General features: G+C 38.0%; 1 protein-coding gene across 8 annotated transcripts in view; it reads left to right on the top strand.

The window, feature by feature from the left end:
- TENM1 (teneurin transmembrane protein 1) overlaps positions 1-17,220 on the top strand; it is a 579,532-nt gene that overhangs the window by 406,919 nt on the left and 155,393 nt on the right. For all 8 annotated transcript variants that reach the window (XM_061446104.1, XM_061446106.1, XM_061446107.1 and 5 more), the window contains one exon: positions 15,171-15,411. In XM_061446104.1, coding sequence (XP_061302088.1) covers positions 15,171-15,411 — 241 coding nt within the window. The remainder of the gene's footprint in view (positions 1-15,170; positions 15,412-17,220) is intronic.

The following is a 17,220-nucleotide window of genomic DNA, read 5'->3' as shown; positions in this document are numbered from 1 at the left end:
CCTCATCTCGATGATAGGTTGTAGCAAAAAGTTCCTAGATTAAATGTGTTGTTAAAAAAATATAATGGGAAGAAAACCACCTAGAGTATTCCCTTTTATCTTTCTCTCCCAACAGTTTCATTTAGTGATCCACTGTACTATTACTGTGAGTGTAAATAATTGCATACCTACTGAGTTCATTATGTTGTTTCTCTATCATTTACACCTTGCTTCTCTTTAAACTGCATGATCTGTTTAGTGTCTCCTCACATAGTGGCTTTCCCACATCATGAATCTAGTCACTTGTTTGTGAAATCCCTTCTATTTTTACCAAATTATTCTGGGGGAAAAAAAAAAAAGAAGGTGTTAAGTATGGAACAAAGTACTCCATGAGATGTGTGTGTAATGATTTAACACTGTCTGACTTTTTACTTTCTGTCCAATTTGCTTTATTTTCTGTGTTGTTACATTTTTTCACTAAAGCTATACATAGAAAAGAGGTTTTTCATTGAGCTGTTTACAGATGAATCCAGGTCCATTTTCTGAGTATTTGGAGTTAATTTAGACCTCAGCAGTCAATTTGAGGTACTCTCCGTTTGTCAGTGTGACTTTTCATCTACTGAGGTATGATCCATTCATGTACCTCTGCTGGACTTTACAAATCTAAATAAGTTTGTGCCAGTCTGGTTCAGTGGTTCACTGCTTTCTAAATGACAAATACAGTAACCCCATTCCTAGAACAAAACCATAGAATCCTAGACTAGTTAGGGTTGGAAAGGACCTTAAGATCACCCAGTTCCAACCCCCCTGCCATGGGCAGGGGCACCTCACACTAAGCCATGTCACCCAAGGCTCTGTCCAACCTGGCCTTGAGCACCGCCAGGGGTGGAGCATTCACAACTTCATATGGTGTTCCACAGGTGATATTTTGAAGTGACAAATTTTCTGTTTCTAAACATAAATAGAAAATGAATATGCCCTATGGCCTGCTGGTCTGTTAGCTTCTGTAGTTACAAACCAAGGCAGAATAACATAATTGAAATCAATGGAGTTAATTCCATATCATGCTGTTGTAACTGGGAAAAGAGATGGGTTCTAAACTTACCCCTAAATCTTTCAAATAAAGCCATCTGCTCAGATGTTTGGTCAGAACAGGTTTTAAGCCATCATCCTGGCAATAAAAGGAAAATGAATGATTCTGGGCGACACACAGCTTTTTGTACATAAAAATGAAGCAACCTTGAAAATCTATTGACTTTCTAGTAGGTTAATATTTTCTACTAGGTGACTATAGTCCATAAAAGTCAAGCCTGGAAACATATGAACATAAGTTCTTTTAACTTGCTATAAATTGCTGAAATTTGCCTGAACACTCACTGAATGTATAACACAATGAAGTCTGATATTTGACCTTTGAGGTCTGAGTTTAATAGAAATCTATAAACATAGCAGCTCAGTTTACAGAGGCACCCTATCTCAGATTTTATAGTGCGGATGTGCTTAATAAGGCAGTCAAAACTCTTGGTCAGGTTCCAACCCCCCCCCCCCCCCCCCGACTTTCTAAGTATCAGAACATGTAAAATACTAAATTCTTTTCAAAATTAGGGTTTAACTGCCTATAGAAAGTTACCATCCATGTTCAGATGGCCAAAACCATGTAGTGTGAGATTCTCCAAGAAGCCCCCAGCTTCCTGAACTCAGTTTAAGCAGTATGAGGAGGTACTTGCTGCTTTGGAAGTGCTAGCCCTGCTTTGTATGGCTTTGTTTCTGGCTTTATTTTCATGGATATTTCACACTTCCAAAGAATTATCTTCTAAAAGCAGGGTTGTTTTTTTTCTCTGTTTGAAATTCTGAAATATGTAGGAGTTTGTCATAGGATTCAGAACCGAACAAAGAATAATAATGTTTTCTTTCAAGAATCTGAATTTCTGAGGAGTTAGTGGGCTTGTTCTTTGATGGTAAGTACTGTAAGTTTCTGTTGAGGTATAATTATTTTTATATCTTATAATTATTATTACAAAAGCAGCTGTACCTAGTCTGGAAAGCAAACAAAAATAGCTAGTAATGAGTTCTGAATAATTTGAGTCAGTTTTAAGAAGGATAAGCAAAGACTCACTGCTGTGAGCTCTCAAATGTTGCATTGCTTAAAGGGAAATTTCTTCTATAGAAAAAGGTGTGAGAACTTTTTTCCTTACCACCAACTCTTGCACTGTTTGACCTCAAAACATTCATTATTTTTCATTTGGAATGAGTAGCTTGATAAATCCTGAAGTGCTTGCTAAGGTTGTGTTTCTGTTTGCTATTCTCTTTTGTTCAGTGTATATGGCAAGGTTTTGGTAGCAAGGAGGCTACAGAGGCAGCTTCTGTGAGAAGGTGCCAGAAACTTCCCCCATGTCTGATAGAGCCAATGTTGGATGGGTCCAAGATGCACCCACTGCTGGCCAAGGCTGAGCTCAGCAGCAGCAGTGGTAGTGCCTCTGGGATAGCACATTTAGGAAGGGGAAAAAAAACCTGTGCAACTGCAGCCAGAGAGAGGAGTGAGAACATGTGAGAGGAGCAGCTCTGCAGACACCAAGGGCAGTGTAGGAGGTGAGGAGGTGCTCCATGTTCTGGAGCAGATTCCCCTGCACCCGTGGTGCAGCCCATGGTGAGACGGGCTGTGCCCCGGCAGCCCATGGAGGTGCATGTTGGAGCAGATACCCACCTGCGGCCCATGGGAAGCCCGTGCTGGAGCAGATTTGTGGTAGGATTTGTGACCCCGCACTGAAGCGTTCTCCTGAAGGGCTGCACCCCATGGAAGGGACCCACACTGGAGCAGTTTGTGAAGAGCTGTAGCCCGTGGGAAGGACTCACACTGGAGAAGTTCATGGAGGACTGTCTCCTGTGGGAGAGACCTCACACTGGAGCAGGGAAAGAGTATGAGGAGGAAGGAGCAGCTGAGACAACATCTGATGAACTGACCACAACCCCTGTTCCCTATTCCCTTGCACCGCTGTGGAGAAGGAGGTAAAGAAATTGGAAGTGAAGTTGAGGCTGGGAAGAAGGAAGGGATGTGGGGAAAGTGTCTCTGAGATCTAGTTTTTATTGCTCATTATCCTAGCCTGATTTGATTGGTAATAAATTAAACTAATTTTCCCCTAGTCTAGTCTGTTTTGCCCATGACAGTAATTCCTGAGTGATCTCTCCCTGTCCTTATCTTGATCCACAAGACTTTTGTTGTGTTTTTTCCCCTGTATAGGTGAGGAGGGGACTGATGGAGCAGCTTTGGTGGGCACCTGGCACCCAGCCAAGGTCAACTCACCACAGTTTAGGTTTCAATTATTTAATTACAGGTCTTGATATGAAACTAATCATGCATGCATCCATATGAAGCTGGCTTACTGACAGGATAAAATCATTAAAGAGTCATTACTATAAAGTGACGTTGGCCTGTAATTTTTGCAGTTAACGGGGGAGTTGATGCTTGGTGAACAATCCAATTAAAACTGGCAACAAAAGACTTAAAATGTCAGCCAAATTGCTTTTTAATAGTCAACGCAGCCGTCACAAAAAATAAACATTAAAGTCCCCATGGTAGCATAAAGCTTCATGGTGAAACAATTCTAGAAAATGAATAATAATTACAGTATCCTGAGAATTCTCTTAATAGATGTGCACTCATTAGAATACTTTGTTGGTTAGATTCATATGAAAAAGTATGTTTCCCTTGATACTTCTTTATGCATTTGTTTTGAAGGTTCTAGTCGGTATTTTATAGATGTAATTTCTAGTAATATTCAAAAATGCATATCTTATTTACAATGAGTTTAAATAACTGCATATACATAAGCCTTGAGTGAAACGCACCTTAGAAATGTGCTGTGAGGTGAACTGAGGATATGATCACAAAGAGCTTTTATAACCTATTAATGATGTAAAATGACATAATCTTTGTTAATTTTGAATTGCACTGGATTTCTTTTGCAAGTTGAGCTAGAATAGCAGGAGAAGCTTGTCAGACCTCACCACCCAACGGTGACTGTCTGAATTGGTTTATGCCAAAGTGTCCCTGTTGGTACTTGATAGATGCTTTCCTGAGATAGTCAAAGGTGTTTAAGAGTGCAGAGATCCTAATAATAAAATGAAGAGCGGATTTTTAAGTCCTAATTAGTTCTGAGAAACCAGACCACAGCCCCCAGGTTAGTGAAGTGGTAGAAGCATATTGGTATTTCAGAAAACATCATGAGGGACTAACTTGAAAGCTGTGGGCTTGTGCCTAGGCTGTTACATTAATTTTCAGGCATTACATTAGATGTTTCTGTGCTGTTATTTGTCTTTCCCTACAGGAGTTTTTCTTTCTTTAAAAAATAATCGATTTGTTGTTTACCATCAGTTACACATGTACCATTTGTCTTTCCTCCCAGCAAGCTCAGTCATATAGGAGAAGTGTCAACACTCCTAAATAAAATGTTAGCAAACATCAATGGCAGGAATAGATCTTTTTGTAGTATTTATTTTATTCGTGGGTTAAGTTGATGGGGAGAGGAACTTGTTAAATACCTCGAGAGATAAAGGCAGAAATAGTCAGCTAATTCTATGTTGAGGTATATCATTTAAGTAATATAATGTAATTTAGATACCATGTGAAATCAGATGGTGAGTGACAAATAACTTTGTTATGCTATCTGACAATTACATGCAACCTCCTTTTTAAGTAATACCATATACTTCTAAGTGTTACCAAGAATAAATTGATGCTAACTATAAAGTTACCATTCTTGTTATTTAAAAAAGTAAAACAATAATTCTGTTTTTTAAAAGATAATTTGAAATATTTTTTTTAAATCAGCTTATTTTCTAAAGCAAAACTTCAAAATGATAATATATGTTTTGAAACTGTAATTTGTCTTAACTCGTCTTTAAGAAATTTGTCAACTAAAGCTAGTAAAGTAGAATATAAATGAAGTTGAAGGAAACAGTCTGTTTTCCTGTGAGCTCTCTACCCTGACCAACAGGGACCTAGTAAGGTTGCTGAGAAAAATCTGTTCTACTGTAATTTATGTATTGCAAATTTTTGCATAGGTCAGACTACTCTGAGGGGAGGATAGGACAGGAGAGGCCACACATACTTTGATTTAAAAAAAGAACCAAAAAACAGTTGTCAGTGATATTTCTTGACAGTAAAAAGCACATCAATTTGCTGCTTGTCAATTCATCAACAGTGTTTAAAACAAAGATGAAGTGGAAGTTTCTTCTTAACTTCAGGAAGAGTAATGGATCATATTCCTAAAAAAAATAAGGCAAACGTAAAAGCACTATCAGTTTTCCCAAAAGCCATTCATTTTACTGGTTGGTAGCATGCTTTTGTATAATGTTTTTTCTCTCCAGAATTTTTCTGTCCAGAATAGCTAGCAGAAAGTTGTAGCAACAAACAACTCTGCTACCCCATACAGTCCACGGACAAAGAAGAATCACTTTAAAATTAAATCTCAGAGAATACAGTGGAAATTATTTCTACAAAGCCAGTATAGGGATACAGATTTATAATCAGATGTAGCCCAGTGATTTATGGTGAATTCTGGCTGAACATTGTAGGTCAAGGGGTATTTGTTCTGAACAGCCGACTTTGAGCAAGCTGTCTCCTACTTCTCTAGTCCTGTAGAGCAAAGCCACCCAAATAGCCTCAGCACTGCTAGTCCATAAAAACACATGGAATTCTATTTTACTGAGTGAAATAGAGACCTTACTCTATAAAGATGTTCTTCAGAATATTATGAACATAGGAATTAGTCTATATCTCTCATGTTGTGCCCTCATTAATCTCATTCTAAAAGTAAAACAGGGGTAGAGACAATTAGTGAATGATCCAGAAGAGCTTCAAGCTTCTCCATTTCTACGTGATATTCGTTGTAAAGATGGATCTAGTATTTTCAGTTATGCTCTGTAAAATAATGTCAGGAGACATGCTGGATGTCTGGATTTGACATGGTAATCTGGAGTGCAGAGCTGGGTGTCCTGACCAAAGCCTTTACATATGCAGGTGGGAGAGGCTGGAGTGGGATTCATCTTTGGAGCCAGAAAGTTCAGGTATTTCCACCTTGAAGTAAACTTAGAGTAAGACAGTACTGCCAACAGAGTGCTAGCTCTGCCTGGATCCAGATAGGTAGGAGGAGATAGACTTGGGATCTTGCTTCCAGTAATTTCAGGAACGTGCATGAACATGTTCATCAGGGCTTGAGTTTGAATCCTGATGTAACTGGCAGGTTTAACCATGACTTAGGGTTTATAATCTTTTTGTATTTCTGTAAAGTCCCAGAATATTTTATATTTACAAAATATAAATCCACAAATTGATCTCTTTCATGGCTGGGCTTTAATTTGGCCAGGATTCTGTATTTCAGTCAACTGGTAGGACTCAATGTCACTGTCCCTAGGCTTGAGAAGGTAAGCAGTGAAATGGAAGAGTCTTCACCTCAGCCATAGCAGTGCAGTGAACTCAAATGCTGCAGGGTTTTAAGTTATTTGGGTCTATAACAGGGCATGGCCTCAAGCAGTCTTTTTTCCTAAAAATGCTGCAAAGTAACAGGAACACAGATGAAGCAGGTAAGAGGCAGGCAGGGGAGATCACCATCCACTGGGGAGATATTGGTGACAAAGTGGCTTAACATGTCCATATTTGTAATGTTTCCACTGAACTACTGGCTAAATACACTGTGTATTTCAGTATGATTTATAGTTGCTAATTCCATTACCCATAGATCCCTTTTAGAAAGCCATCACAGCTAATGAATTTAATGACACAAAGGCCAAAACGTGAATACATATCACTCTGCCAAAACCATCAATAACTAGGGAAACATTAATTTTTACATCCATGGCTGCTTGCAACCTATTTCACCAATAATAAACTGCTCCTTAATCAAAATCTCTTCACCTCTAGGGTCATCAAAATTTGCTGCCAGGCTACTTGTAACTGCCTGGCTTTTGTAAACCCGGATGATGGGCTTACTCTGTAAGCTATAATCTCTCCCGCTTTGTTCAGAGTTTTAGAGTAGTGATTGTACTGTCCCCTGTGAGTTACCACTGATAGAAGTTACAACTTGTGATATTGACTGAACCTACCACTTTTAAGTAATGACAGAAATTATGCATTCTCCTGAAAATACCACCTTTAAGCTGGCTGAGAGCTGTCAGTCTCCACTCCTAACACTGGAATGCTGTGTGATGTTCATTGTATCAGCAGCTGCTTGATCTAAACAAACCACTGGAAACCTGAGCTCAGGTTGTTCCCTCAGTCTCCATCAGACCTGGAGTGCTGCCTTTCTTCTCCACCCCTTTTTTTTTTCGTCCTCGACCTCTGTGACTCAGCCACCAATAGACCTGTCTTGTGTTGGAACAGATTGTAGTGATTTAAGAGGAGCCCTGCCACAACTGGATGAGTATTTGAGAGAATATGATGGATGCACTTCCTGCAGTGAAGGAGATGAAAGGGAAGGAATAGGATAGTTTTGCTTTGAATGTGTCATATTAATTGACATTAATGTGAGCATTCCACATAAATTGAATAATGTTTTTCATGTAAATATTATAGATGAAGTGCATTAGTATTCAACAGCTATATGAAGTAATATAGGACAAAGATATAACTCAGTTCAGCAGAATAAAAGCACCATAGGGTCTCTTCACTCCCCTCTGGCAATGAGGGGACAAACATCAGTGTGTTTATATTCTGAGGTGCTTCTGCATGATAACATTTCGAACTTGCATCTTATCCACAGTACACAATATTATAACCTGAAACTTGTTTCTGGTTACTAACTGCAGCACAGAGTGGCATCTTGCAGTGCATTGTTTATGTGCAAAATTATTCTACTTCAGCAATCCAGCTCCCAAGTTAAAACACCGAGTAATGGAGTTAATTAAGGAGGAGTAGTGCTGTTGTGGCTCTAATGGTCTACAGATATAAGTGCCTCTAAGTGAGGCAAAGTTTGTCCGTCATTCCACCAGCTGATACAGCTGGAGAAAAATTAGATACTCAAAGCCCCAAGTGTTGGGTTTTGTTTGGGTATCATGACATTTCCATCATCAGAAAAAGCAAAAATACTCCCCCATGCACACCTGCAAGAAAAGAGTGTATCAGTTTTAGTTCAAGAATTGTACACAGTAAAATTGACAAATAAAGTGTATGATATAAAGATGACAGATGCCAGAATTTTTTGAATCTTGAAAGGCAGAATATTACTGAATGCATCCTATCTGCAAAGCGGGAAAGGGTGGCCATGTGATAGTTCCCTACGGATAAATCACTCCCTTTGTTTTGCTAATGAATTCTCACCTCTGTTCTTTTGCCTGAAAAATTTTCCCACATCTTCCTCCAGCTGCGTCCAGAAACAGCTTGTTTGCAGAGACACTTTTGAGACGCTTCTGATTTATTTTTCAAAACACTTAGATTTACAGTATTATTTCACTTTTATCATGCCACTTATTCATGTTTTACCAGAAAGAGAGTCCGGCTCATATTATACCACCCTGATGTGCTACAATAATGGCAAATTACTGGCAAATACCTAAGTCCTGCTAATGAAAATTCCTTATGCCACTCTCTGTTGCTAGAGGTTTTAAGGTGTTGATACTTACTGTCGTATGCAGGTAATAAAGTCCATATATACTATTTGAATTGTGAAGATTTTCTAGTAGAGTTTTAAGCAATCCAGCATTTGTTATGATTCTATGATTTGTTTGTTAGAAGTAGACCAAAAAATGTGAACTAAAATAATGGGAAAATCCCAAGCTCATACTGGCCTGCCTAAATAACTATGGACTCCAGAAAGATTTTTAGCTGCCTTTAGCACTATTTCATTAAGTTTCATTTACATTTCGAGATTGTATTAAACAGAATTAGAGAAACAAAAAACATTCATGTCATTAAAAGGAGCAGTTTTTTAAAGCATTACCTGATGGTGATGCTCCAGTCATTCCTTTTTACTTTGGTGTTCAAAACTGGATAATTATCTTTTTCTAATGTTTCCTATAATGGGGTTCATTAGGAGGATTTACAAAATATAGTTGCTTAGGTCTTACAGTACAGGTTTTGACTTTTAATGTAAAAATAGGAAAGGAAATGCTGCACAGCTGTTGTAAGAGTCCTTGCTGTCCTTGTAGCTTATATGCAGAATGGAATTTTTTTTCCTACTTAGAGCGTACAATGCTCAATGAAAGTATTATTTGTGTTTTTAAAACAGTTGAATTGCATCATGCTTAGTTCTTAAATATGGGTAAATTTGGAAATGCTGAAGGACAAATAAGGTTCTGTTAGCATTAGGAAATCATTAGAATTCTTATTTTACCCAATCCCTTTTTGTTAAAATGATCCACAAATTATGAGTTTGAAGCTGTTATCGTGTATGTGGATGTGTGTGCATAATTGTAAGGGATTCAAGGGAATTGAACATATGTGATACTGAGAACATAAAGGAAATATTTAATGGGATCAATATGAACATATTGGACCGAATGTTTCAGTTTTATAATTTCTTTGACATTGTTACATTATTATCATGTAAATGCAGCTGTATTTTATGCTCACTGATGCCATTCAAAGTACATGACATAAGATCTCTTTTAATTTTTTTTTTTTTCAAGTAAGTGTTGTGTTTCCAGCACAGCCTAAATAATGATATGTAGGATTCTACTCTTAGAGTAGCAGGATAGTATGAAATTATATACTTTGCTATTGGAGGACACACTTGTACTGACAAAGCATGGGCCCACAGCCCCTTGATGATCCCCAGTGGTTCCTCCCTCAGTCTGTTCTGGGCTACTCCAACCTGCCCAGCAAGTAAAAGTTGCTGCCACAGAGGCATGAGTTAGTTGGCTGTAGTAGAAAGTAGTATGTGTCTCTGGAGGTCTCTAAGTCTCTTGTACTTTGGATGTAAACTTTAAGTCCATATGACCTTTAACTTACAAACTTTCATTACATTATAAATTTTATTTTGCATAAAACCATATGGTTCATAGAATTCTTTAGACACATTTGATATTTTATATTCTGAAAGATTTGCTGTGTAGTAAGGCTGAGAAATTTATATTCAGCAAAAAAATAATCTAAAGGTAAATTGGTATTTAAGGTGCTTGTTAAATATTTTCATATCCTAGTGGTCTGACAAAGTTCTCAAAGCACAGGATTCTGCAAGTAGGATAGGCCACCTAAATGTTGAGCTCCCTCAGAAGGAACAAGTGTAGAATAAATTATTGAAACACAATGTGCATTTATATACATCAGTAGAGAAATTTCAAACACTTTTCTTTTTGCTCATTCACCTGTTCTCAAAATACATGGCATCAAAAATAACAGGAATTCAGAGATAGGCAGCAAATAATTAGGAGCTTAGTAAGGTCAATGACACATACATAGAAAATTGTAAGTTTAGAATGGAAGGAAAGCGTTTAAAGACTTACACAACACCAGTAAATATATTAACATGTACCAGAACCAGCACTCTGCAATGGTAGCACCATCTCATTCTTAGTTTGTCTACTTAGACAGAAAGCATAAATCTCATTGTAAAATTGATAATTTTTATTCTATGCCTTTTAGCTTTAGTCTTAAGCATTCAGATTCTCTGTCTTTTCCAGTTCTTCAGTGTCCATTATTCTCCTTCATCTCTGCTTGAGAAAAAATTAGACTGTTTTTAACTGAGTAGTGGCATACTCATAGAACTCTGAACAAACTACACCAACTATTTGAACATATGTTGCTATTTTATTCATTAAATAATGGATTAATTCATATTCAGCTGAGACATATCTATTAAAAAAAATATCCAAACATACCAGTGAAGAATGAATTTAAGAACTGAAAAAAATTAAAATATCCCAAAAGCAGGATTAGGTTAAACACAAACCTTTTAAGGTTCATTACTTTTTAATATATTCTCTCTGATATACTTCACTTGGTAACAATACAGGCTATTGTAGTCTTGTCAGTAAATGATAAAACAGTTCAATTACCCCTTCTTTCTATGTGTATCTAAAATTTATAGTAAAGTATACTACAAAACTGTTAGGAACATATTTCGGCAAAGGCCTGGCTTGTTTTCAAAACTAATTTTTAATGAGGTGCTAAGTAGTTGATACAGCTGCTCATTTGATTTTTGTCAGTCTTTAAAGCAGTTTGGCTACATGTTTATGATTATAAAGGCATTTTAGCCTCTTAAGGAAAATGAGTTTACATTAATGTTGCTTATGTCTGCTGGTCAGTGCCTCCATTAGCTTTTGAGCAGAATGGCAGCACTAGTCTTACACGGCAGAGTAAGGGAAGTGTCCAAGTTAAGTAACTTTCCACTTTGGAAGAGCAGATGCCTCGTAGAATGCAAGATATGAATTATTGTATGTCCTGAAGGAAAAGGCAGTAGTAGTGCAACTCAGCAGCTGAAGAGAAGCTGTTGAGGTCTGCGCTCCATAACAGTAGGATACCAAGCTCCTTTATACAATGCCATGGAGCAAGGTGTGTTCAATATTGGATAAGGGCCATCCAAAAGAATGAGTCAGAGCCAAAGAAGAAGGAACATCCAGGACAGGAGCAGAATTCCTCCCTTCAAACTTCAAAGAAAGGAGAGTGAGCAGAAATCCATTTTAGAATTACAAGGAAAATTTTTCTTTTTTGTAGCTGGCATCAGTGCAGTAGTTTCTCTTTTGGACTTATTGTGTGGAGTTTGGGAAGTGTCTCAAAATAGAAACTCTAAACAAATTAACTTTGGTATTGTAGAATGAAAGAAAAGTTAAAAAGGGGGGAAAGTAATTTAGTGGAGTTTATGGAGTGGGTGGGGGAGTATGTGTTAAACAATGCAGATCCAATATACAATAAAGCAGCAGAATGTTGTATAGATCTTCTCAGGAAACACCACAGTTCTAGATGTGCTCTGTAGAAATGAAAGAACTATTTAAGCTAGTGAATTCTCAGGGAAAAGAGTTCAGAAATTTTCTAAACAGCCTCTTATTTGTAAAAGGGCTAAACCCAAGATCAGATGAGAAGGCCAATAGTGACAGCTAGGAGCATCTCTTCTGGCTTGGACACTCCTTGGCTGAAAATCTGATTTGAAACAAATTATTGAAAATGTAATGCTTGAGCTGAAGTCATGTTTTACAGTTATATTTTTAGATGGATGGAAACTTCTACTATGTCAATGAACACATTGACAACAAATAACACTGTATTTGCATAACCTACACAGGTTTCTCGGTGTAAAAAAAGTTTAAAATCTGATTCTTAGCAACTATTAAAAATTAAACCCAGAGTCATCATGGAAAGAATAATACTGAACAATAGCAATGGGATAAAACTTCATAGCTAATTCGTGTGTCACTCCTATACACTTTGTTGATGATTTTGGGGGATGGAACTAGATGATCTTTTAAGTTCCCTTCCAACCCAAACCATTCTATGATTTTGGAAAATTACTGGCTTTAGACAAATTATCTTGTCACTTTTTAAGTATTTAAATGATGTTTCATTCAGTTATTTTACAGAGTCTACTGTTTATTCAGAGTCCTAAAGAATCACATGTGAATATTTAGTTATGATGGTGCTTTATATCCCAAGCAGCATTTTTTGTGGTATAAAAATAAAGTTAATGAGATGTAGACTTGGTTTCAAGCAAAATGAAAATAACTTTGCCAAATTAGAAAGTCTGTAAAAACTAATTGGAAACTCAGGCTGATTCTCAGCATAATGAATTTGCAGTGCTTCACTGAAGTGAAGGTCTGATGCAGAAGACTTGTCTTTAAATTGCCAAAATACTTCAGAACCTGATGTGAGGTTTCCTGCGATGCCAGTAGCTGACGGAGGGGTGACAAGTGTGATAATTAAAAAGGAATCCCCCAGGAAATCTGATGTGTTAATGTATTGTGATAAATTGGACTGGGAGATACAAGGTACCTCACCATCCAGAAGCACTTTGTGGTTCACAAAGCAGAACCGGTCTATTGCTTTGAACAAACTGAAGTATTTGTCAGATAATTGTATGCTATTGATGGGATGGGGACAGTACAGATAAAAGAGGAGGAAGGGAACTAAAAGATGCTTTGCCATATAGATTATACAGAGTTTTCCCATTTACCTAGAGCAGTCACCTTGGCTGCTCAGCATTTACCGCGTAGCTTTTGATGTACCTTGCAGAGTCTAACTGTGTGTCCTGGCCGAGATCAGCAATTTTCTAACAGGACAGTGGCACAACCATTAAAATGGCTTGTTGTGCAAATTGTAGGTTGTTATAATCCTGCAAATTTTCTGTAGAGTGCACTTCAGATTGACACCAGTAAGTAAGGGAGTGGCATTGATCACATGCTTGAGGATGCTGGACATCAAATATTATGTCCAAAATTTGGGTAGCTTTCAAATCTAAAATAGCAGGATACAGGATTTAGTGAGATTAATTACTATATGAAAGTGCCTTAGCAGATTATTTCAGACCTCTGGACTGTTGACTCCAGTGATTTAATTTACTGAGGTCTCCAATTTTCTAATATGCTTAGAAATGCTTTTCTGGTATATGCAAACTAATATTACAGCGTAAACCTTAATGCAACTGTACGAATGCTGCCTTGATAAAAGATCAATGAAATTAAAAGGATTAAGCCTGGGCCAAATCTGTGACAGCTTTGCTTACTGCAGCATAGAAAAGCTTACGTAGAGCACTAAACAACCTTGTTTCTCCAGTTGGGGTAAATTGGGACTGTCACGCAGAAGAAGGTGCTTTTTTTCCACCAGCCATTCCGAGAAGTGAAGGGGCATGCTTTCATCTTTCACCTTGAAGACACATCATGTCATAATTTAAAGAAAGCATGCGTTGTAAATGAATGGCGACAGCAGTTCCTTGCAGGGAATTTTTGCAGGTTCATCAGAGCTCTGCTACAGCTGGTTTTGTGCAGATTTAACTGGACGTCTGCTAAGGTAAAAGGGAGGGTGAGGGTGAGTATAGAAATGGGACAAAGCTGTGTTAGACCCTGAGGCAAATTAGCTGGAAGAGTTTCAGGTTAATAGCTTCACAGTTCACCCGGTCTGGCAGTGATTTTTATCAGCATCTTCTTTGCAAAGTATTTGTTATTGTTTCTTTCAAATGCAGTTGTGTGCCTCAATTCTCCATAGCTGCATCTCTTGATGTGTTGAGAAGTTTTGAGGAGTCTTGTGGGAGGTAGAGAAAACAAGATTTTATTGTCCCTTCCAGGTACCATTACACCATATTTATATCTTTGTTGTCTTTTGAGGAGGATTCCAGCTCAGGGGCACAGCCTGGGCCACCCAAGAGCTGCATGGCAGTGTTAGCACAGGGCAGCACCCATGCTATTACACCAGCCCCCTGGGGTGCTTGAGGGCAGCGCTGAGGGTCCCACAGAGCAGCAGCAGCACAGGGAGCGCGTGGAGTATGACCTTGGGCGCCCACCATGTGCATCTTTCACTCCATCTCATTCACAGCCCTGTCCAGTAGCTGTGAGCTCCTTGTTGGCTCATCTGCCTTTAGATGCCATAAAACCTTTTCTCTGGATATCCAGATCATTACTGCTTCAAATAGTCATTAAGAGGGCCTTTTCCCAGGTCTCATTTAACAAATGCAGTAACAGACTCACAGAATTGTGTAAACCTTGGTTTATGAAAGATGTTTGTTAGGTGGCAGGAATTATCCAATTATTTTCTCCCTTGATTTGAAGTGCAAGACTTATTCTTAATGCTGTCTCTGTTTTTTTCACAGATGTTCTTAAATTAGAAGTATACCTCATGAAATCAGTTGGCATCTGTGCTGTAGTTCAATGTTAACTTGATTTATTTGTTCTTTACCCTCATCTCACAAAATGCTATGACAAATCAAATGAAAGTGATGTCTTTTTTGGTTGATTGTTTTTGGTGGGGTTCAGTTTGGGTTTTTTGTTTTGTTTGGGGTTTTTTTATGTTGTTTGGTTTGGTTTTTTGTTTTGTTGAACTGCTGAACTACACTGCTGGAGGGTGTGTGTCTGTATCTGAATTCTCCATTTCAGTAGACTGTTATGTTTTAAATTACTTCACATGTTGCAACAGCGTTTGACAGGCAGCTGGGTTAACAACATCATAAAACACCCTGCTTTAATCCCAATAACTAGTACATCATGCTCGTGCTCTCTTGATCTTTCTAAAATAATAACCCTCTGTGGGTTTCTTTGCCTTCTCCTTGTTGTTTCAGATATGCCAGGTAGTCCACATAACCAGTTCACCTTCAGACCCCTCCCGCCACCGCCTCCACCACCCCACGCATGCACTTGTGCCAGAAAACCACCTCCAACAGCTGACTCTCTGCAGAGAAGATCAATGACCACCCGCAGCCAGCCCAGTCCTGCTGCCCCCACTCCCCCCACCAGCACCCAAGATTCCGTGCATCTCCATAACAGCTGGGTCTTAAACAGCAACATCCCGTTGGAAACCAGGTACAGACCGTTGTACACGTTATATCCCAAATGTCAAAAAAAAATAAACAACAAAACCAGAACATGGGGAAGGAGGCCTGACGTTGACATGAGATGGTGATGGGGAATTATAAGTTTGTCATTCAGGACATGCCAATGCATTTTGATGTGAGGCCAGGTCATGTGGCAATGTGAGGTCTTATTTAATTCATTCGATTAGATCATTAATATTCATAAAAAGCACATACTTCACAAAGTTTTGAAAGACATTGATTTCCTTAAGGTGTGTAGCTTACATCAGTGTTTTAGAGTTGTGTGCAGTCAGGATTTGTGCTTATCTACTTGTCTTGCCCTCCCGCATTCTCCCAGTGGCATTTCGTAATCAGCAAATAGAAGTTTTATTTAATCACTACACTCTGCCCCTCTGGAGTCAGTCAGTGTCAGCCTGTAGCTTTCCTGTGCATAAGAAAATACAGGAAATAATACAAAAATAATATTTTTCTCAGTGCAAATGTAAACACTTGATTGCAAATTTACACAAAGAATGTAATTTGATAATCCTTTGCTAGTGGGGAAATTATATGGGCCCAAAACAGGTATTGAGCATGGAGGGCCTTAACTCTGGGAGCTGGGAAAGGGAGGGTTCAACTTCAGGATCATCCACAATTTACACAAATAATACTCTGAAAAATAACTGAAAGCAAATGCATGTATTCAGTGAACCTGTGTTTCATTACCCAAAGTTCTACCAGAGGTAAATGCTCAATTTTATCTGACCTTTTGGCTATAATCTTTTTTTTGTTCTCGACAAGTATTAACTAATTCGATGGCTTTCAGCTACAGCTGTGTTTGCTGACTTGATGCTTGAAACAAACCTTTGATTTTCTACAACCTTCTTCCTCTTCTCTGTGAACAGAGCACCAAGAAGCTTTGACTGGGGTTTCCTGTGGGGTTTGGCATTTTAAAACATGTAAATGCAAAGTGCCTGACTCTCCGTGTAAGTTGTGTTTGGTGAAACAGGTGAATGTCTGACATCCAGATAATCTGATCCAGAGAATACAAGGTATTATGCAGGGAAATGTTTTCTTTTTTATACACATATGACCAAGGACAAATTATAACTGAAAATCACTGAAACCTAAATGCTGTTCTTTTATAGGAAGGTTTTATTTTATTGCAAAACTTGATTTTACTATACATCTTCAGACAATTAACTGCTGCTAGTGTCAAGTGTCGAGTTAGGTTTGTCACCTAACGAACACCTAACAAGTGTAAAATTAAGGTTTTTTTTCTCTGAAAAGCTCTTAAGTAAAGATTGAAGATAAGCTGCTTCATTCTGAAATGAAACTTTCCTTATTTGTCTTAAGGGCAAATCACAAGAAGAATGAAGGAGGATGGAAACTTTTCTCCAGAAGTGAACATGAAATTTTTAGTTCAGCTAGTCCTTCTAGAGCTAGATGCTTCTGTTAACACAATCCTTATAAAGAGAAATCACTGTCATTTCTGACATAACAATCTTATATATATATATATATATATATATATATATATATATATACCTTCTGCTGCACCTAAGGCTGATCACTCGGCATTCTGTACCCATTCAGTACCTTTTGGTTCTCTTCAGTTAACAGTTACGTAGATCGTGTTTAGCCTTTCTGCATCCCTCTTCACTGTATTCTCATCAGACCTTATTGGGGAAAATACTTTGCAATTTAAGTCTCTTTTGTGTACAGTTTGGTTTTCCTAGTTTTTTACTATTTTTGCAAATTTAAAATGTCTCATAAAGGACAAATATGTAGAGATATAGTTCCATATATAATTGTATAA

This window comes from Pezoporus flaviventris, unplaced genomic scaffold, assembly GCF_033815535.1.
Source record: "Pezoporus flaviventris isolate CSIRO_AGI_PZ_B2104156 unplaced genomic scaffold, CSIRO_AGI_Pfla_v1 ptg000005l, whole genome shotgun sequence".
NCBI classification, from domain to species: Eukaryota; Metazoa; Chordata; class Aves; order Psittaciformes; family Psittacidae; genus Pezoporus; species Pezoporus flaviventris.
This window is presented reverse-complemented; position numbering and strand designations above follow the sequence as displayed.